General features: G+C 44.5%; 1 protein-coding gene across 9 annotated transcripts in view; it reads right to left on the bottom strand.

Annotated features, from left to right (window-relative positions):
• Positions 1–19,424, bottom strand: part of Grip1 (glutamate receptor interacting protein 1) — a 622,013-nt gene that overhangs the window by 75,553 nt on the left and 527,036 nt on the right. For 4 of the 9 annotated variants that reach the window (XM_029482638.1, XM_029482635.1, XM_029482634.1 and 1 more), the window contains 4 exons: positions 12,989–13,144; positions 12,105–12,257; positions 840–1,026; positions 108–253 (listed from right to left, as the gene is read on the bottom strand). In XM_029482638.1, the coding sequence (XP_029338498.1) occupies positions 108–253; positions 840–1,026; positions 12,105–12,257; positions 12,989–13,144 (642 nt within the window). Of the gene's footprint in view, positions 1–107; positions 254–839; positions 1,027–7,449; positions 7,772–12,104; positions 12,258–12,988; positions 13,145–19,424 lie in introns of those variants that run through there. The other 5 variants (XM_021175316.2, XM_029482637.1, XM_029482636.1 and 2 more) reach the window with 2 other exon arrangements.

Here is a 19,424-nt window from a genome sequence, read left to right as displayed (position 1 = left end):
ACACACACACACACACACACACACACACATAGCTGATGTGTCTTTCTGCCCCATAGCTGATATGACTGTCTTCTGACTCTATCAGAGACTCCAGGCTCAGATTTTACCTGCAACATCAAACTCGATTTCCAGTGTGACTTTGCTCGTGATGGAAGAGTCTCTCAGGAGCTGATTGGCTTCCTCGAAGGTGCTGTCTTCCGTTGGGATTCCATTAATGGCCATGACCCTGTCTCCAATCTGTAGCACACCACATCTAGTTCAGAACCACATGTGAGAGGCAGGAGTTAGAGAAGATGATCGTGGGGTTGGACTGGCCACCCTGCCTCATTTCATCTTTGCAGAATAGCACAACTGTTTGACCTTGTTGAGCTGATGCTATTGGCAGGCATGTTAGGTCAACTACAATGCCCTGCACTCTTGAATCTCAGTTACAATTGTGGGCAAGGGGGTTCTTAAGTATCCCAGAGAATTAATTAAAAATTTATAACTAAATAGTATGATAATCTGACCAGAATGAGCAGATAGTAAAGATGAATGTACATTCCTGCAATGCAGAGATATAACTTCAGTTGAACTTATGCCATCTTTTGAATAGATTTGTCTCCTTTCTAATTAATACAGCCTCTAGTTTTCCAATGGACAAAATCTGCTAAATAAAATCATCCGGGCTCATAATTTTCCCGAAACCTGATCAAGAACATAAAATTTTATCATCAGAATGGAGAGTTCATTACATTTTGCCTTGCTTGCACTGAGCCCTGTTCCATAATTTATTAGTTATTCTCAAAGAGCTGGTGTCAGAAACACATGGCAGAAAAGCTTCCGGGAAGGGGGCTCACCTCTCTGCTGGGCTGTCAGCTTCAATATAGGAAATCAGAGGCGGAGAGGAGAGCGTCTCTGTGGCAAACACGCTGCCCTGCAGTTGGATTCCGAAGCCCGTGACAGGATCAGCTGTCAGCACAACCTCTGTGGTTTCAGTGTGAACGACCTGGCCAGCCAATCCCACAGTGCTAGAGGCTAAAGACACTAGAAGAACAAACGAGAAGAAAGTGATCATAGGTTCAAGCAGGTATCAGCATTTCCAAGCTAGAATATGTCTAAACAGAAGCTTGTCTATCATGGAGGGAGTTTAAATGCTGGTCTAACAGCAAAAGAGTTGGGTTCCAGCTGAACAGGGTAAATGCATCTCCCAGCTTGTTATGCTGGAGTCAGGACCAGGGATGCCACCCCGTGCACCAGAGACTGGGAAGAGACTGTGAAAAGATGATAGCCTCGGGATCAGGGTATCTCATCTAGTCCTGGGCTGTATGAATGAGCACCAACTGAGGAAGACCTTGGTTGGGGCAGGTCTTTCCATCTCTGCATGTCTGTATTCTTTCTGCAAGGCGAACTGGGACGGTGGGTCTGAGTTTCCCCACTTCAACCACTTGTGATTGTGAATAAGGCAGCCTTCTGTTTGGAGGGAACAATCTTTGTGACCCCAGGAATGCTGCTGCTGCTGTGCTGGTCCCCAGTCTTTCTCCAGTACTGAGTGGGTACAGTGAGTCATTCAAATCTCATACAACCCTCTCGGCCCCAAATTTCTTTTTCTATGTTTTATTCTGGCTTAGTCTCCAGTCACCTGTTGCCTCCCATTTAACTCACTTCTTGGGTACTCATGGAAGCCTCGAGCCAGACATCTCTCTTGCTCTTATTTTCATCCCCAGTGTTGATCTTGTAAGGACCACTCCATTTCCAGATGCTTTTTTTTTTTTTTTTTTTTTTTTTGCTCTGTCCACAAGGTTTGGCCTCTTGTGTTTGAACACTCTATCTGTCCACAAGGGCTCTGTGCTTTTGGGTGCCCAAGCCAGAGGAGGAATGGTAGAGCATTGCTCAAACCCTGGACATCCTTCTGAGGGCATGGCAGGAGTAGGGCCTCTCCCTACCTAAACTCCATAGAGACAAAGGTTACATCCTGATAAAGCCCTGCCAGAAAACTGGCTTCTCAGAGATCACATGATTTGCAGTTTGCTAATCTAGCTGCTATGCTTGGAAGCCCCGCCCCTGAGCTCCCAGCACTTCCTCCTTGTCCTTTTCCCTTCCTTCTCCCCCTGAATGGAGCTATATAATCTAGCCCTGCTAGCCAATAAATGAGCTGACCTCTGAACCAGTCTCTAGGGGCCATTCATACCTGCTATACTCACTACCACCATGCATGTCACCAGAGGCCCAGCTCCCCAGCATCTCTTTACCCTGGGACTGCTGGTGTGCAACGCCATAGGGGTTAAGGGGGACCCACAAATGCTGAAATGTTACTTTGTCCAAAATGGCTCTTTTAGCTTCCTACTTTAATTGAAAGCTCTTTCTAGCCGTCCTCCAACTGGAACCCGTATTCACTCTCCGACACGGACAGAGGGAGCTTTTTGATACTCTCTGCTCACTCACGATGCTTTCCCTCCTCAAACTGCTATTTTAAATTCCATATTCTGTCCTTATTCTGCAGCCTGATCTGTAAGCTTGCTTTTCTGGTTTTCCTAATTCCCCTGTTTCCTTGTTGACGACATGTCCTCAGTCTCCCACATTCTAACTTTAACCTCTAGCCTTCCCTGCCCTTATCATGGCGACGGCCTTCTAACATACTGGCTTTGTGGCACTTCAGCTCGCTCAGTGTCCTTTACTAACAAATCCATCCTTCTTCAGCTCTTCCTCAATGCAGCCCATGGCTGCACCCCACAATCCTCTAAAAGATCCCCAAGACTTTAAAAGTCGAATCCTCCTTTTTAACCATTTCCTGTATTAGTGACGTTCCCAGCTCCTACAGCCGAAGTGTTTCCTCCATTGAATTTGTAAGTACTGTTTCCCATTGCGTGTCTCGAAGCCTACTGCTTCTCACTCAGTATTACATGCAATAGTCCTCCTTAAACCATGGATATACCTTTGTATTTTAAATACAAAGAGAACACTGGCTGACATAGGGATAGGAGACTCCAAAGCTCTCTACAGCCTGAGGTGAGAGCCTGTGACCTGTAGCTGTAAGCCATCACCCCCCAGTTGCCTTCCATTTCCATCTTTTCTCTCTACTCTGTACTTGGTAGCCAGGGGACCACTTCAGTGAAGCATCTGTGACCATTGCAGATTCTTAACTACTGCATGATCCCCTAGGCTCTACACTCAGTACTCTCTGGTAATGCCTAGTCAACGCCCCTTCTGTTACTGAATTGCTGAAACTTGCCAGAAAAAGAGTCCGCTCTAAATCCCTATTATATTCCACTCGACCCTAGAATCTTTCCAGTTTAATTCCTTAAGGATCGATTTCAAATGCCTCCAGCCTCTTAAGGGTCAAATGGCATTTCCTATGAGAATGAAAAGAGTCAACCATTTAATGAGTGTTTCATAGATAAAATCCCTCCCAACCTCTCCATCTCTGTTCCATCAACTATCCTCTCTTTTCCTCTCTTCGTCTTTTCCCATTCAAGGATAAATCTTCCTTATTCTGCTTATTTCCAGTCTTCAGTCTCATGTCATCAGACTTGCTGTCAATGTAGCTGAGGATAACCTTAAATTCCTGACCTTCCCAGGAGCTCCCACCAGCCATACTATCACAACCTTTTTTTGATCTAATCCACTTTCTAGTCCTGCTGGGATCCTACACCATTGGGAACATCTCCCTTGTTTCTTTTTCTGAGGTCTCCACCCACTCGTCTAGCTGCTCTGACCTTGCTCCATAGAATTGTGCTGAATCCGACTCTGCTTCCAATTTGTCTTCTTTTACTCTTTGCTATAACTGTTCTCGCTGATGCCTTTCTGATTGAAAAAAAAATCAATGGCTTCATTCCCTCCAACACTATGCAGAGACTAGCTTTGGGAGCACTGCAAATTGTTCCTTAGGACTTGATGAAGATTTGATATTAATTTCTTACTGTATCAGCCCCTGGCTGTACCTTCTCCACCTCCTGGTACATAAAAAAGATCTTCACCTCCGTTCTATACTCAGTTCTCAGATTCTTGCACTCACCTGCCCATATGACTTCTGTAGTACTCTCTCTCTGTATCTGTCTGTCTGTCTGTCTGTCTCTGTCTCACTCTCTGTGTCTGTCCCTGTCTCTCTGTCTCTCTCTGTCTATGTCTGTCTCTCTCCCCTGACTCGTTTCAGCTATGAGTTTTCTTACCACAGAAAATTCATCTACAGACACATCTCAAAAGACTTTAAATTATTTTCCAAATTAAGGGACTCATCTTGACTTCTTCTCTTTGCTTCTCTTATGTTGAGGAAAAGACCATTCTATTTCTTGTCTTGGTCTTGAAATCTCAACATGGCCTTTGACTGACTCCTCATTGTTTCAAATGGGTTAATTACCCAGTAACGTTTTCCACGTTTACTTTCAACCTAATTTGGACCTTTATCTCAGCCATTCTAATACACACATATCTGGGTTCTTTAATGCTCAGGAACTTCTCAATTTTATCGTCAAATGATGAATTACGTGCCAATATCACTCGTTTTCCATTTGGAAGCCATACTTCTTTTCAATGTATCCCATGGATAATCAACGGTCATTCTTCACCCAAACATTTCTATCCTGGAGATCACTGGAACTGATAGTACTCGGGAGGCCGGGGTGGACTATTTGATTAAGAGAGGTAATAAAACATCAAAGAAACAAATGCCTTTTCCTTAACAGGCCACCCTCATTCTTTACCTTTAGCTAACAGAACCTTCACTGTATGCGGAAATGGAGTGGCTCTCAAATCTGCTCTACATAGGTGGTAGATGGCTTAAAATCCCAACATGTGACTTGGGGCTAACACACTAACTCTAGACCATAGTCTTTGCTATTGATGACACAAAACCACTAGTAGATACCCTTTCTTATTGGTGAGAGAAAGGTCTCTGAAATTGACTTCCAGGGGACACAGAGATTGTTGGGGGTAAGAAGTTTATAAGAAGAATTATTTTATTAACACATGGACAGACAACAGCATGACTAAGGCTCTGAGCAGGGTTCAGATGCCAGCATCACAGGCAGACTGCCTGGCTTGCAGTTCTGGGGACTAGGTTCCCTTTTACAGCTTCCTGAGGAAGAGGGAAGACTTTGGAGTGGGATCCTGCAACCTGGTTCTCTGAGTTCTCAGCAGGAGGCAAGGAAGAGGGCAAGAATCAAGACATGTGGCCATCTGTACCCCCTAGACATAAATCCACCTCCCCAGGGTAGAAATCCAGGTGCCTGAAGGTCTGCTCCCTAGAGGCTTGAGGGCAGCGCCTACACCGGTGTTTGTAGGAGGGTTGGAGTTAGGGCAGGCACTGTGGACTGAGCAGCATTCTGGTCTAGATGCTAAAGTTCACATTCAGGATCTAGAGAGCAGCCTTCCTTCCAGACATTACCTAGAGGAGAACGGGGCAGAGCACCATCTCCATGGAAGGTTACTTGAGCTCACCTTTAGGGATTTCAACAGCAGTGTTCTTCTGCCTGAACCTTCCAATGGGTTCACAAAAGTACTTTCCTTCATTTGAGATTTCAGCTTGATACAGATATCTGGGACTATTCACCCAGAGCTAAAACGTATGTTTGAAGGCCAAGGAGATGGCTGAAGGACTTTTGTTCACATCCCAGCACCCACACAGGACAGTTCACCACTACCTTAAGTCCAGTACCAGGGAACCTGACAACCCCTTCTGGCCTCTGCAGGTACCTGCACATTTATTCACTCAGACATACACACATATACACATAAAATAATAAGCAATCACATCTTAAAAGATGCCTGTGCTTGAGATAGCAGCTTCTCATTACCACTAAAAAGGGACAAGGAGACCCTGATTGTTGTGGTTTGAATGCTTGACCAAAGAGTGGCACTGTTAGGAGGTGTGGCCTTGTCAGTGTAGATGCCGCCCTGTTGGAGGAAGTGTGACACTGTGGGTGTGGGCTTTGAGACCCTCCTCCTAGGCACCTGGAAAACAGTCTTCTCCTAGTGGCCTTCAGATGAAGATGTAGAACTCTCAGCTCCTCCTGCACCATGCCTGCCTGGATGCTGCCATGCTTCCCACCTTGATGATAATGGACTGAACCCCTGAAAGTGTAAGCCAGCCCCAATTAAATGTTTTCCTTATTGAGATTTGCTTTGGTCACGGTGTCTGTTCACAGCAGTAAAACCCTAAGTAAGATACTGGCTGTGGTGGTATAAGCCTTTAATCCTAGCACTAGGGAGGCACAGACAGGCATCTAGATGTCTCTGAGTTCAAGGGTTGGCCTGGTCTACAGAGGGAGTTCTAGGACAGCCAGAGCTATACAGAGAAACTCTCTTGAACAACCAAAGAGGAAGGAGGAGGAGGAGGAGGAAAAAGAGAGGGGGAGGAAGAAGAGGAGAAGGCAGCGCAGCTAAGCCAGGCTACACGTTAATAGTCGTATTTGGGCTACATTAGACTAAATGATTAATTCCTCAAAGGAAGGATCTGCTGCATCTGTTTTCACTCACAGAGGATGGTTGGGCAAATTTTTGTTTGATGTTTGGTAAGACATCCAAAGAATCATTCCAGATAAACAAATGATCTGTAAGCTCCATCTAGAGAGAGACTGAGCTGCTCTGAGCTAACTAGGCTACTTCACTTAGCTTTGAAATAACTTATGCACTATATATTGATTTTTGTCACTACAGGAAGTTATAGTTTATAGCTCAACTACATGATTAAATGAGACAACTTGTAGTTTTTCAACTAATTATCACAGTCCTTGGACACACTGAGATCTGTCCTTTCAATAGGAAACTTTCATAGGCAGTTAGGTTATGCACATAAGCTAAATTATTAGAACAAATCACATCTGGAAAAGGTAAATTATAGACTTAGGGATCAAAAGCCAAAAGAACACAGAGAGCAACCAGTATAACTTGGCACAGGTTAGCCTGCTCCATCAGTTGGTTGGCTAGCAGAGGAAAGGAGCTTTCTGTAGTTGGAGATTCGCATATGCACTCTCTAGTATGCGGTCCAAATTCCCTCCACTCTTCTCAGTTTCCATTCAGAAGGCTAGATCTGGTCACAGCTCTTTAGGTTTGCAGGACGCTTTAGCTATTTCAGTCTTTCCAAATATCAGGGAGGTTAGGGGAAGCCAAAGGTAGCCAATGGCTTTTAAACTTTTCGCTTTTGAACATTTATTTTTAATGTGCTAATTATAGAGGCTGTGAACTTTATTATCAGATAGGAAAAACATTTAAAAAAGTTTAGAGGGGAAAAAAAAAAGCCGGAGGCTTTGTTGGGATAATATGTTTTTGTTGTTTGATCTGCTGTTTAAGACTTTTGCCTCACTAAAAAGCTGCAGGGTTGAGGGTGTCCTGCTGTGGCCCCAACTCACTCTGAATCACATGACCTCATTTGGAATGGGGTGTGGTGGAGGGTGATCAGTTCCTTCTCCACAGAGATCCCAGGGGGTGTTGGGCAGCATCTAAGCTGTCTCCTTCCTGCTCGTGCTAGCTTACCAGGAGCTGCGTTTTTCTTCTGTCCTTTTCTTAAAGATGGACGAAAAGGAAGGTGAAAACTATTGGGTCTCTTCATCTCCTTCCTTTCAGCTCTTTTGGCTGTCATCTTCTCTAGAAGCAAGGGATGGTGACCAAAGAAACAAAGGACATTCTAGGGATGCCTCCTGGTTGCTGCTGCTTGCTATAATGTAGGTTAACTGGGAACGGCTGTAGTTTCCCCATTGGCTTTGTCTGCAGAGGCGGTAAAGGGCTAGATGCAGTGAATCGTTACACTGGCAGAAGCCATAGCCTTGGTTGCTGAAGAAGGGCCAGGCCTGGTGGTGGGAGGGGCCCAAAAGATTCCAGAAACAGGACTGAGTTTCCTCTGTGACATAGGTTGGAACTATTCCTGGGCTCTGTGACTCCTCTCAAAGCCCGGAGTCATGGAATTCATTATCCTCCCTGAGAAACAAACATCAGACCTTCTCCCAGTATGTCCATGGCACACTGTTATAGACTCTGTATTTTCCCCTTCGGCCAACGAGGGTTTTAATATTTATGTGAGAGTATTTCTTTCTTTTGTGGCAATGTCCTTACTTCATCCTGGAAATACCTGGAAGATGTTTTTGTTCTGTTTTGTAAACTATGACCTCGACACCAATACAGCAAAGAGACTTTTTATTATCTTTGTGGCTTTCAAGGTGACTCACCATCCATGAGTGGCCTGGCTACTATAGAAATGTAACTGCTAGAAAACTGTTGGATGGTAAAGGATAGCCCAGAATGGAGACATAAATAAAGCAGGGGAAGAAATCAGAGCGTATAGGGAGGGTGGTAATAAAGATTTTATTTTCAGTTACTTGAAAACTCTACATCTAAAATGGCAGTATTAAGCAACAAAGCTTAATTTTCCCATTTTCCCCACAAAATTGGAATACTATAATATTTTTCATATATTTTTAAGTGGGAATAAAAGTTCACACCATTTGGGCTCTACTGATGTGTTAAGATATAGAGCATATTATTTCCTGAGATGCGTGTATAAGCATCCTGTTACATACATGTCATCTGAACCCTAGTGGCTTCCATCTGCAGCAAACATGACTTGGAAACATCTTCACCCAGGTCTCTGTTTATCTTTCTGCTCCAGCTGGATGACCCTGGGCTGACTGAACAGACAGAACGCATGTGTCGTCAGTGAGGGGAAAGGCAGGCCTCAGCTTTGTTCCCCACTCCAAAATCCAAAATGTGCAAATATGAACACGGCACAGGTGTACTGGTGTTCATTTGTGTTCACTAATGACCTTAACAACACAGCAAGCCTTACCTAACACAAACAAATGGCCAGCCTTCAGAGAAGAAATACGAACAATAACAAGTGGATACTAATGGCTCTATCCTGTAGAGGGATGGAACCTGTTTGCCACTGATGAGCAGTACGCGTGAAGACACCACATACAACATCTATAGGCATATTCCAACTGTATGCCCTGGAGGCACTGTATGAAAAACTCAAGACATGTATTACAGTACAGTGAAACTGTTAACTCATGATCCCGCTCCTTTCAAGATGGCGGTCACCCTAGGAGGCCAAGTCTCACAGCCTGAGTAAATGAGGCCTCTCTGTTGCTCTCCAACTGGTTGTCCAGTGCCAATTATTCCCAATTTTAGCAAGGGCACAATAAGCATATGACACTTGCTCAGGGTCCTGCAGCTCGAATGTAATGGTGGGGTGACAGACCTCCAGTAGGTAGAGTCAGTTTGCTGCATATCTAAATCTGGGCTCTGCCAAGATTAGTTTACTTTAGCTTTAGTTAAGAAACAAAGGGAAATCCAGGTTTTATTTGTATTATTCTAAGTTCATGTTTCATTTTTCTAATTTCAAATTACTGTTAATTTTATTTACTAAAGATGAAAAATATATTTTGAGCACATTATTTTTAATTAGTGTGTGTGTGTCTGTCTATCTGTCCACTTGTTCTATCAGGTGCCCCCAGAGGACGGAAGACGGCATAAAGTCCCCTGGAACTGGAGTTACAGATGGCTTTGAGACACCTCACAAGCAGATGGGGAATAGAACATGGGTCCTCTGCAGGAGCAGGATATGTCCTTAGCTACTGACTCATCTCGACATCCCTGCCAATCTTCACATTCAAAAAGACGAACAAGTGAAAAACTATGTGTATACTACCTGGGGATCAAAGATGCTGGCCATGCCTTGCATTGTGGTTTTCTTTGTAAAGAAGGCTTCAGGTTCCCACCACCTGAAGAAACTGCTTCCGATGGTGGGTGATCGTTGTTGTACCCAGTACAGTACCGATGGACTGATTAGTACTGAGAGATGGTCTCGGGATAAGATTTCTCTGGCACACAAGCCAAAAGAGCCCAAAGATCCAATAACCACTCCCTGTCTTCTCAGGCTTTAGCATCTCTGGGTTTGACGTTACTGAAGTAACACACAGATGCTCTTCTGCTTCATCCGATGGTAGACATAGGAATAGACTCCGTCATCTTTAGGGTTTTTTTTTTTTTTAAATGGGAATCACAATCCCAGCCAACAAAAATATACAAGGCACGAAATACACTGTGATCGGATCTGTCTAGAAATATGGGCATTTTTTCCCCTTATATATGATTAAGATGAAAGATGTCCAGCTTCTTTAACAGAAAAGAAAAAAAAATTAGGGGCAACCTGTGTTTCTTCCCTATAGAAGCACCCAGCCATTCTTTCTTTCTATGTAAACCATACTGATGCAAACCAATGGGCCACTGAACCTTCCTTGCCTTAATTTGTCTACATATGCTTGGCTATCTAGCCCAGAAAATATTTTCAAGAATGAAAATTTAAACCACCAAACCCAGACACTATTGTGGATGCCAACAAGTGCTTGCTGACAAGAGCCTGATATAGCTGACTCCTGAGAGGCTCTGCCAGTGCCTGACAAATACAGAAGTGGATGCTAACAGCCATCCATTGGATGGAGCACAGGGTCCCCAGTGAAGGAGCTAAAGAAAGTACCCAGGGAACTGAAGGGGTTTGCAGCCCCATAGGAGGAACAACAATATAAACTAACCAGAGCTCCCTGGGAATAAACCACTAATCAAAGAAAACACAGGGAGAGACTCATGGCTCTAGCTGCATATGTAGCTGAGGATGGCCAGTCGGTCATCAATGGGAGGAGAGACCCTTGGTCCTGTGAAGGTTCTATGCCCCAGGGTAGGGGAATGCCAGGACCAGGAAGCTGGAGTAGGTGGGTGGGGAGAAGGGAGATGGGGGAGGGGATAGGGGATTTTCAGAGGGGAAACTAGGAAAGGGGACAACATTTGAAATGTAAATAAAGAAAATAGCTAATAAAAAAGAATGAAAGTTTATAGATTTTAGGATGTTTTAACTTTCTCAATTCTGTAGTTCTTAAATGGACATACTATCAAACTGCCTTCTAAATATATCTCTCTATGCCCATATTTTGGTGCAGATCTCAGCCCTCATCAGAGAAGTATCTTTGTTTGGTAGATGGCAGCGAATCCAGAAACTCACAACTGTTTAAAGTGCAGAGGAGAAGTTTCTATATATGTCACCCCCACCACACACACACACAGACACAGACACAGGCACACACACACACACAGACACACACACACACACAGACACACACACAGACACACACACACACACACCAAGGCTCAGGGATCATCGGGGAGGAGTATTGACTGTAGGAGCAAGAGGTCGGACAACTGTAGCAAACCACGTTTGGCCAGCATGACAGACAAGTCCCTGCACACACGAGCTCATAGTTATGATTCCAGCACTAGACCCTTACAAGATCAAGCTAGTTAACCCTCCATTGAGGATGTAGAAGGACACAGGAGCCTCCACTCCTAGCTGAGGAGCTACTTGTATCTGGCGTCTGTTAGACCAGAGGCAGTCTCATTTCAGGGTGTAGGCCCTAGAAGGCTAGGGGGATGCCCCATGCATGTATGGTCAGCATTTCACAAAGCCGGGAGAGGGGCATGGAAGAATCTCAAAGTGGTAGGAAAGGGAGGTGGGGAGGTTTGTAGGACTGAAAAAATTATACACGTGTATGAGCTTTTACAAGAATAAATGAATAGATATTAAAAGCAAGAAATACTTGCAACAGAAGGGATTCTCAGTGCGAGGGCATAAAGACAGGAGTAAAGAAAAGTCGGGGATGAGAACTTAAAAGGAAAGTTTAAACTTCATTCAAAAGGTGGTCAAGAAATTGAATATGAAATGTGTTATGATAAACAAATGTACATGACTCACACTGATCAAAAGAGGAGTGGAGTTTGTACAAAACTGCTTTAGAGGGAATAAGATATGAAGAACAGATATTTATGCCTGAAGCTACCCAAGGTAGAAAGGCATCTCAAAAGTCATTTAAAAAGAAATTAAAAACAACAACAACAACAACAAACAGTTGTTACAGGCAAAGATGTAGGCACAAAGTTGTAGGAAAAGGTAGTCTGAGCTAAATCCATCTGAAGTTACATTTCGTGTAAGCATTGTCACACAGATCATGGGTTTCAGTCACGGTCCTTAGCCCAGAGCTACCGGCTACATAGCAACTGTCAGGTTACCGTCTCTCTTAGGCTACTTACTCTTCCTGGACATCTTCTGGAGACCCAATGGACCATCTGGGTAGCGTTTCACTTACGTGAGCTTTTGAAGTCTTTCTTTTTCAGTCTCCTCCTCATCATGGTTCCTCGTGGGCTGGTGGAGTAGAGGCTTCGAGGTAAAGTCCCCATGTTCAGGGAACTCAGACTGTACGCACTCATGGAGGTAGGAGAAGACGAGGGCACCATAGCCGCTGTAAGAGAGCAGAGACTTGGCACGGAGCGGTCCTGGATGCGGCCTGAGCCTGCCGCCCCTTGCCAACCAGCAATGACCCAAAGAGACATCACATAGTCACAGTTAGTTAGTATCCCAACCCAGACACAGACCAAGCCCGGAGCCAGCGCTTTAGAGTTTCAGAGGACTCTCCATAGCCCGTGCCTGCACACAGACTATGCATTTTGCTTCAGACAAAAAAAATAAACAAAGATTAGAACAAATTTCTTCATTAAAAACTTAAGACATCAGGTACACAGTGTCATTTTTCTTTTGGAGTATTTTCTGACACGGATGTCGTAAGTGACTCACATACACGGAGATCTGAGATCACCATACTCCAATGTTCTGAGTTGTCCCTTGAGCTGTCCTTCTGAACTTTTACCCGTTTTTTTTTTTTTTTTTTTTTTTTTTTTTTTTCTCTTTCTTGTTTCTGTGGTGCTGGGGATCAGACTCAGGGCCTCACACACGCAAGGCAAGCCATCTGCCATTAAGCAACAACCCCATGCCTTCTGACCTTTTATTACTGAGGAGCGCTTCCCAGCAGAAAGGGAGACAGATACCAGAAACAACGTGGTGTTAGTACAAAGAAAGCCACAGTGACAACGGCAAGCAGGCAGCAACCCATGAAACCAGAGATGTAGTGTGTTAGGGGGAGAAGGCATGAGGAGAACAGACTCAAAGGAAGGAGGAGAAAGCGTGGGATATTACGAGGGCTGTTTGGAGGAAGCGCTTTCGGGAAAGTCAGGGCTGGCACTCTGCAATGGTCTGGGTGGTACGTGTTATGGTGATGGTTGGTATGAACGCCGCACTGGTTGCTGGCCCAGGCATCCCAGGGATGTTGTCTGTCGCTCCTCTGAATTTTCACTGCCCGTGTGACGTGATGATGAGAAATAAGGAAGACAGGGAACCAAAACAAAATGGAAGAGAAAAAAAAAACAGAAAAAAAAAGAAGAAGAAAAAGTAACTGAACTGCACAAATTAAGAAAAAGAAAAAGAAAAATCATTAACAGAAATGAGAGCTGCTTGCAAACGGGGGTGGGGAAATCTACGTGGTTTCGCCCTTTTCTAAGCCGTCAGCAAAGGAGATGATTTGCAGCAGCCGTGGAAACTTTCATCTTCCTGAGAGTAATGGGTGTCTGTTTCTTGGCCCATCTCCTCTCCCTTTAAGATGACTATTGAATCAATTTCTAATCTTCCCCTGAGCTTCACTGCAGACATTAAAAAACTTTTTTTTTTGAAACTTAAAAGCCATCGTCATAAAGATCTATGGCACATGATTAGTAATTATAACTTTGCAAATCCTGGCCAGTTAGGAACCCTTCGTCAGAGAAAAAGAGGAGATGGGACAGTAAATCACGCTGGCTTGTGACGGAGTCCCTCCACACGATTGGCTGCCCTGCTGCTTTAATTACCCTGCCATCCATCCCTCTCGTGCCCTTGATGTTCCTCAACAATACACTGTTGCGATCATCTGCTCTATCAGGACCTTTTCTCCTCCCCGACTAATGAGGAGAAAAGTCCCAATATATTTTGTGATTTTTTTTTTTAAACTATGTACAAGAAACATTTAGTTTAAAACTGCTTTTATGTTATTTTATTTCATTAATACGGCATAAAATCATAATGAGTTTCAACTTCAAAAGTTTTGGTCTCCATTTTCTGTTTATGTAAAAAAAAAAAAAGGAAATATATCATGTTCCCATCTTAAATTTGCTGTTAAGATTTGACTTTTTGGAGTGAGGATGTAGGTGATTGGTGGAGTGCTCAATGAGTTTATAGGACCGCTAGGCTTGCTACTCAGTGTGCATAAACCGGTCTGGTCCAGTCTGGTCCAGTCCGGTACGGTGACTCATGCCTACAAACCCAGCACTCAAGACATAGAAGCAGAAGAACTGGAAGTTTAAGGTCATCACAGCCTACACAGCCTGGGCTATGAGAAACCCAATCTTTTTACAATTTTAATTTTAAACTTTATTATTAAAATGTTGCACATAAACATATTCACACCCTGAAACTTACCCAGATCGAAAAGACTTTACCTTCAAAACAAGGAAAAATTAAATTTCTATCCATCCGGCATTCTGGAAAACAACCCATATTATATCCTTGTTACCATATCCAATAGGGACGATACTATACCTGATAGGGACCTTTTCATCGAATGAGCTCAGAAGCGTTGAAAACAGTCATGAACCTTGATTTGCTTTTCTGAGCCTCTGGTTAAGAATCTGAATGCATGGCAGGAGTTACTCACACAAAGGCATTGAAGGCTTTGCATGCAAGCAGATGAGTGTTCTCTGGGTAAGAGCTTGGGAGGGGACCCCCAGGCCATCTCATCCCCAAAGGCCCTATCATAGAGGGATGTCCTGTCTGGGAAGTGAAGCTGACTTGGGCCTTGCTCACTTGTCTTTGTGTTTCCCCTTCTCTTTGACCTACCCAGAGAGGCAGCCTCTCAGCCTCACTGTCCTCACAGTCAATGGATCATGGAAGCACCTCTCCTGCTGTGGGAATTCTCCACACACAGCGTTCAGCTCGGTGCTGCCTCACCAAATACAAGCAAGTGAGCAATGCACTGACTCTCCCTACTGTTCTATCAACTTGCCAACAACAAACGTTCTGAGAGGAAATAGGCGTGATCTTGGTCAACACATTTCCCTCCCTCAACACTCAACACTCAGGTTTTAGAAGACCTGTAGAAAATCTGTGAAAGCAATCATTTCACAGCCACTGCAATCTAGAACTGGGCGTATCTTTCTGCAGGAGTTTCCTGTGTCTAAGTACTGAGTCTCAGCTACCAGCTCCCCCTAGACTACAGCACTACCACCACATTAGCCTTCTGATTAACATCTGGCACATCTGCTTTTCACTATCCATAACACATCTTGGAGGGGGGGGGGTTAAAAATTAATTATTTTATTTATTTACATTCCAACCATTGCTGGCTCCAGCCCCCTACCCACAATTCCTCATCCCATTCCTCCTCCCCCTTGCCTCAAGCATCCTCCCTCCTTGGGGCATTAGGTCTCTTGAGGATTAGGCACATCTTCTCTCACCAAGGCCAGGCCAGGCAGTCCTCTGTTATATATGTGCCTGGGGGTGGGGTGGGGGGCTTGGACCAGCCCGTGTATGCTGCCTGGTTGGTGGGTCAGTCTCTGGGAGCTCCGTGGGTCCAGGTTAGTTGTGACTGTTGGTCTTCCTACCCTCCCCCTAAGCTCCTTCAATCCTTCCCCTAATTCCTCTATGGGGTCCCCGACTTCAGTCCAATGGTTGGATATAAGTGTCTACATCTGTCTCAGTCTGCTGGTAAAGCCTCTCAGAGCACAGCCATGCTAGGCTCCTGTAAGTGTTCAATCATGTCACCCCTGTGTCCATGGTTTCTCTTGCAAGGAGAATTTGGACAGTCTCTTATCTCTAGGGTTGTTTGTTTGCTTGTTTGTTTTCTAATCATTCACAATGAATCTCTTTCAGCTACACTGGTCTTGTGCCTCTTAGAACAAGCCAGCTACCTTCCTTCTTCTGCAATCCTATGGCCGCCTCCACTGTTTGTATGGCTAGCTCCTTCTCATCATTTAGGCCTTAGTTCTGGTGTTATCTCTACCTAAGAACCACTGCTGACTTTACTGGCTGGAGAGGCTGCCAATGCCTTGTTATCTCATTAACTGCCTGTACCCTGCATATCCCTTGTCACTGTCTGGCCTTACTATACAATGCATGAATGTACATTCTCTAAGAATAGAGGTCTCTACTTGTCTTGCTTCCTAGAGACTTGAACTGTAACTGGGACATAATAGTTGATGCTTGCATGGCAATAGCTTTGTCTTTGAGATAAAGAAGTATTTTAGGCAAGACATTAGTGGTCGCCCCCCCCCCCCCCCCCCCCGTTATCCTTGTTTACTTTGTGACATATAAGACACCTTGTAGCAAGATGCATTTAGTGCTGGGTCCAGCTAATCTGGCCTGAATATGGCCATTCTATTGTCTTCTTAACAAAGTGCTTCTAAGGAAGCCAGGCTGGAGTGAGTGGTCTTCAGGATTCGACACCAGCCTCAGCTCTTCAATGAATACTTTGAAAACTACTGACCGTTTATTAGAACTGTCAAGCCAAATTAATGAACCCTTAAGGAAGATATTGCTGACCAGCTATTGCGAGCTTACCCCCATGCTGGCTACGGGCAGGTGAATTGGGGGTCATACACTTCCCCTTGCTCTGTAACTATTATCAGGGACTAAGTCTTTAAACACAGAGTGATGATGAGGTAAGATGATACAGATGGTACAGCAAAATGGACTCATGATTGATGAAGGCCTTTTGTGATAGGCCTTTAAAAACTGACATAGGCTGACAGAGAGTACAGTGAATGCCCCTTTTGAATGTATACTCCAAATCTCTTATGTTTTAGAGTGGTCTATCTAACATTCATATACTAAATAAGTATTCCAGGGGGTTAATAGTAAGATGTTGCATTTTGGGCATGCTCTTGCATTTTGCAAAGGAAACTCAGGGGCGCTCTCTGGCTTAGCTGTGCAATAGTAGTGGTCTATGTTCATGGAGCTCTTTCTGCATCCTAGATGCTGTGCTACCTGCTTTTAATGGAGTGTCACAGATGCTGCTGCTTAAAGTAGTCTGATGAGGGTGAGCCTTATCGTAACCCATGCTTTACAGATAAAGAACTTAGGGTACAGAAAAGTTGGGTAGCTCTCTTAAGGTCCTAAGGTACCAGAATGGACTCTTTGGATGTCCAACCTACAGCCACCATGAGTCACTGCCTCTTCTGATAGAGGCTCATGAAGCCCTTGCTCCAGACAGGAACTAGGGCTGAAGCTACAATGTTTCCCACTGCTGCTACAGTCTCAAAGCTACAATGTTTCCCACTGCTGCTACAGTCTCAGATGCTCACAGCACAAAAGGCACCGGCTTCGGATTTCCTAATTGTGCTCCCTTGCCCTGCCAGGATGTCTGGGAGGATGGGTGACAGCTAGCCTGGTGGTTGTCCCTGGAGATCACAAAATAGAATATTCCTCTGCTTTGAACTCATTGAGCCTAGTGACCCTGGCCAAAGTAACTTTCCTAGAGCCCCTTTCTCCTTCAATTAAGTTTATGTCGCCCAAAGATCTGCCGTGGGACCGTTTTTAACCTCAATGAAAACTAATATTCTTCTTTGCATTGAGGTACGGAGGATGCAACTTAAACCTCCTGCATGCTCCCTTAGGCAAGCATGCGCCCTCTGAGCCACACAGCTATCCCCGCAGAGGCCACCGTGGCTAGTGTGGTGCGTGCTAGTGTTTACCAGGGAAAGGCAAAGTGGATCTCTTGTGCTGGGTTAGCTCGTCCTTTTCCACACTGACCTGGAATCACTGTGGTGAATGTTTTGTGGCCAGCCAACTCTGGAAAACTATGAACCTTCATAATTTCATGAGACTTGAGACATAGTGCCCAGGCACTGCAGACTGGAAAAAGCCATCAGAACTTGCATTTTGAAATAGTGCTGAAAATACGAGAGACTTCAGTAATACAGAAATAGAAGCGTGAGAATTGCCAAGCAGCCCCACATTCTCTCTTCATCATTTTCCCTCAGGACTAAGATATAATTATGTTTAAGTGCCACTATTTATTTCTTTTAGAAAAGTCTGCTTTTAATGTAAAACCTAGGGGAGATGCTAATAGGCTAACTATGGAAGACAGCGAGCCCTAGACTGTCAGCCTCCTACCTTACCAATATAGATGACGTCAGGGGTTCCAGGAAAGGAAAAACAATGCGTTCTCCCATCCAGCTCGGCACATAAATTCTTCAACTTTCCAAATTATCTTGGCAGGTAAAAATAGTTAATATTTCATAAGCTGGGAACTATTTTAACTATTTAGGATTTGCAATTGGGGCAAATAGAGGAAAATAATGAGGTTGATAAAGAAAAAAAAAGTAACATTTTGAAAGGGTATGTTCACATTTCTGACTTCCTGACACCAGATGTGAGCCACTCCAAAGAGCACAGCACACAGTGGTAAAGCTTCCAGTCTGATGGCGTCTTCGTATACACTGAGAAGATGCACACACGGCTTCAGACACATCCCCACTCAGCAGGAAGGTCCTGGGGGCTTTGGTTGAGCCCTGTGCTCATCCCCACTGGCTCCAGCATTCTCCAGCTCCTTGGTACTTCAATCCCACTGTGCCGTGCCGATTTCCAATCCCAACCTGCCTATGCCGCATCGTTTCCTCACGCCAAAGTGTCAAATTAAAATCTGATAAGGGCAACGCTGTACTGGAGATTATCGCTAGCTCCAGGGCCGTCTAAGCTCCTTTTAATTAAAAAAGGTTGCATCCAGCTGACTCATTCAGTATGAAAATTATTTCTCTCCCTCTTTCTGTTCCCCCCTGTAGAGGAGAGCAGTGCCTTTTAGAAGGTGAGAGGCACAATGCAGATGACCTTCCCACAAGCAAAATTCCACCGCTAGAAAACCCCCCTCGATGTTGCTAATTGTAGAAAAGCACTGTTCCTCTGTCGGTTTAGCCAAAGGTACAGAGGCTGCCTGCTTCCTAGGCTGAAAAGGGTGCAGGGGGCTTGCGGTTTAAGAAATAAGTGGGGAATGGAATTGGAACAAAGATTCCAGCAGGTACTCACGGTCCAAAGTCTTGTGTTTGTACCAACCACGTTTGGTTTACGATGCCCAAGTGAATGGTTCTATACATTGAGAAAAGTTTACCTGCACACCGCAAGACTGCCAGAGTGCAGACTCTACTGTACTGCATTGAGTCGACCGTCTTTGTTCTCCCTGGCCCAAGGTTTGGCTGGAAAGTGCGGTCTTCATCATGGGGGAGGGGAGACAAATATTCCCGCAAATCGACCAAAAACATTGGAACGGACTTTTCCCATAATAGTCTTTCCCTGATGAATATTTAATGAATCTGTTATTAATATGAATTTGCCTTATTTTATTTTAGGATAGTAAAAACCAATTCATTCAGAGAAGAGGAGAGGGTCGCAAAGGTTAATATTAGCTGAGGTCCTTGGCAAGGTGCATCTTCCTAGCCTCCCCACTGCAAGGCAGGTTTTTAGTTGTGTGTGTGTGTGTGTGTGTGTGTGTGTGTGTGTGTGTGTGAGAGAGAGAGAGAGAGAAACTGGAGACAACCTAGATGTCCCTCAACAG

The sequence above is a fragment of the Mus caroli genome, chromosome 10 (genome assembly GCF_900094665.2).
Source record: "Mus caroli chromosome 10, CAROLI_EIJ_v1.1, whole genome shotgun sequence".
Taxonomy (NCBI): Eukaryota; Metazoa; Chordata; class Mammalia; order Rodentia; family Muridae; genus Mus; species Mus caroli.
The sequence above is the reverse complement of the archived record's forward strand: the minus strand, read 5'-3'. Positions and strand labels throughout refer to the sequence as shown.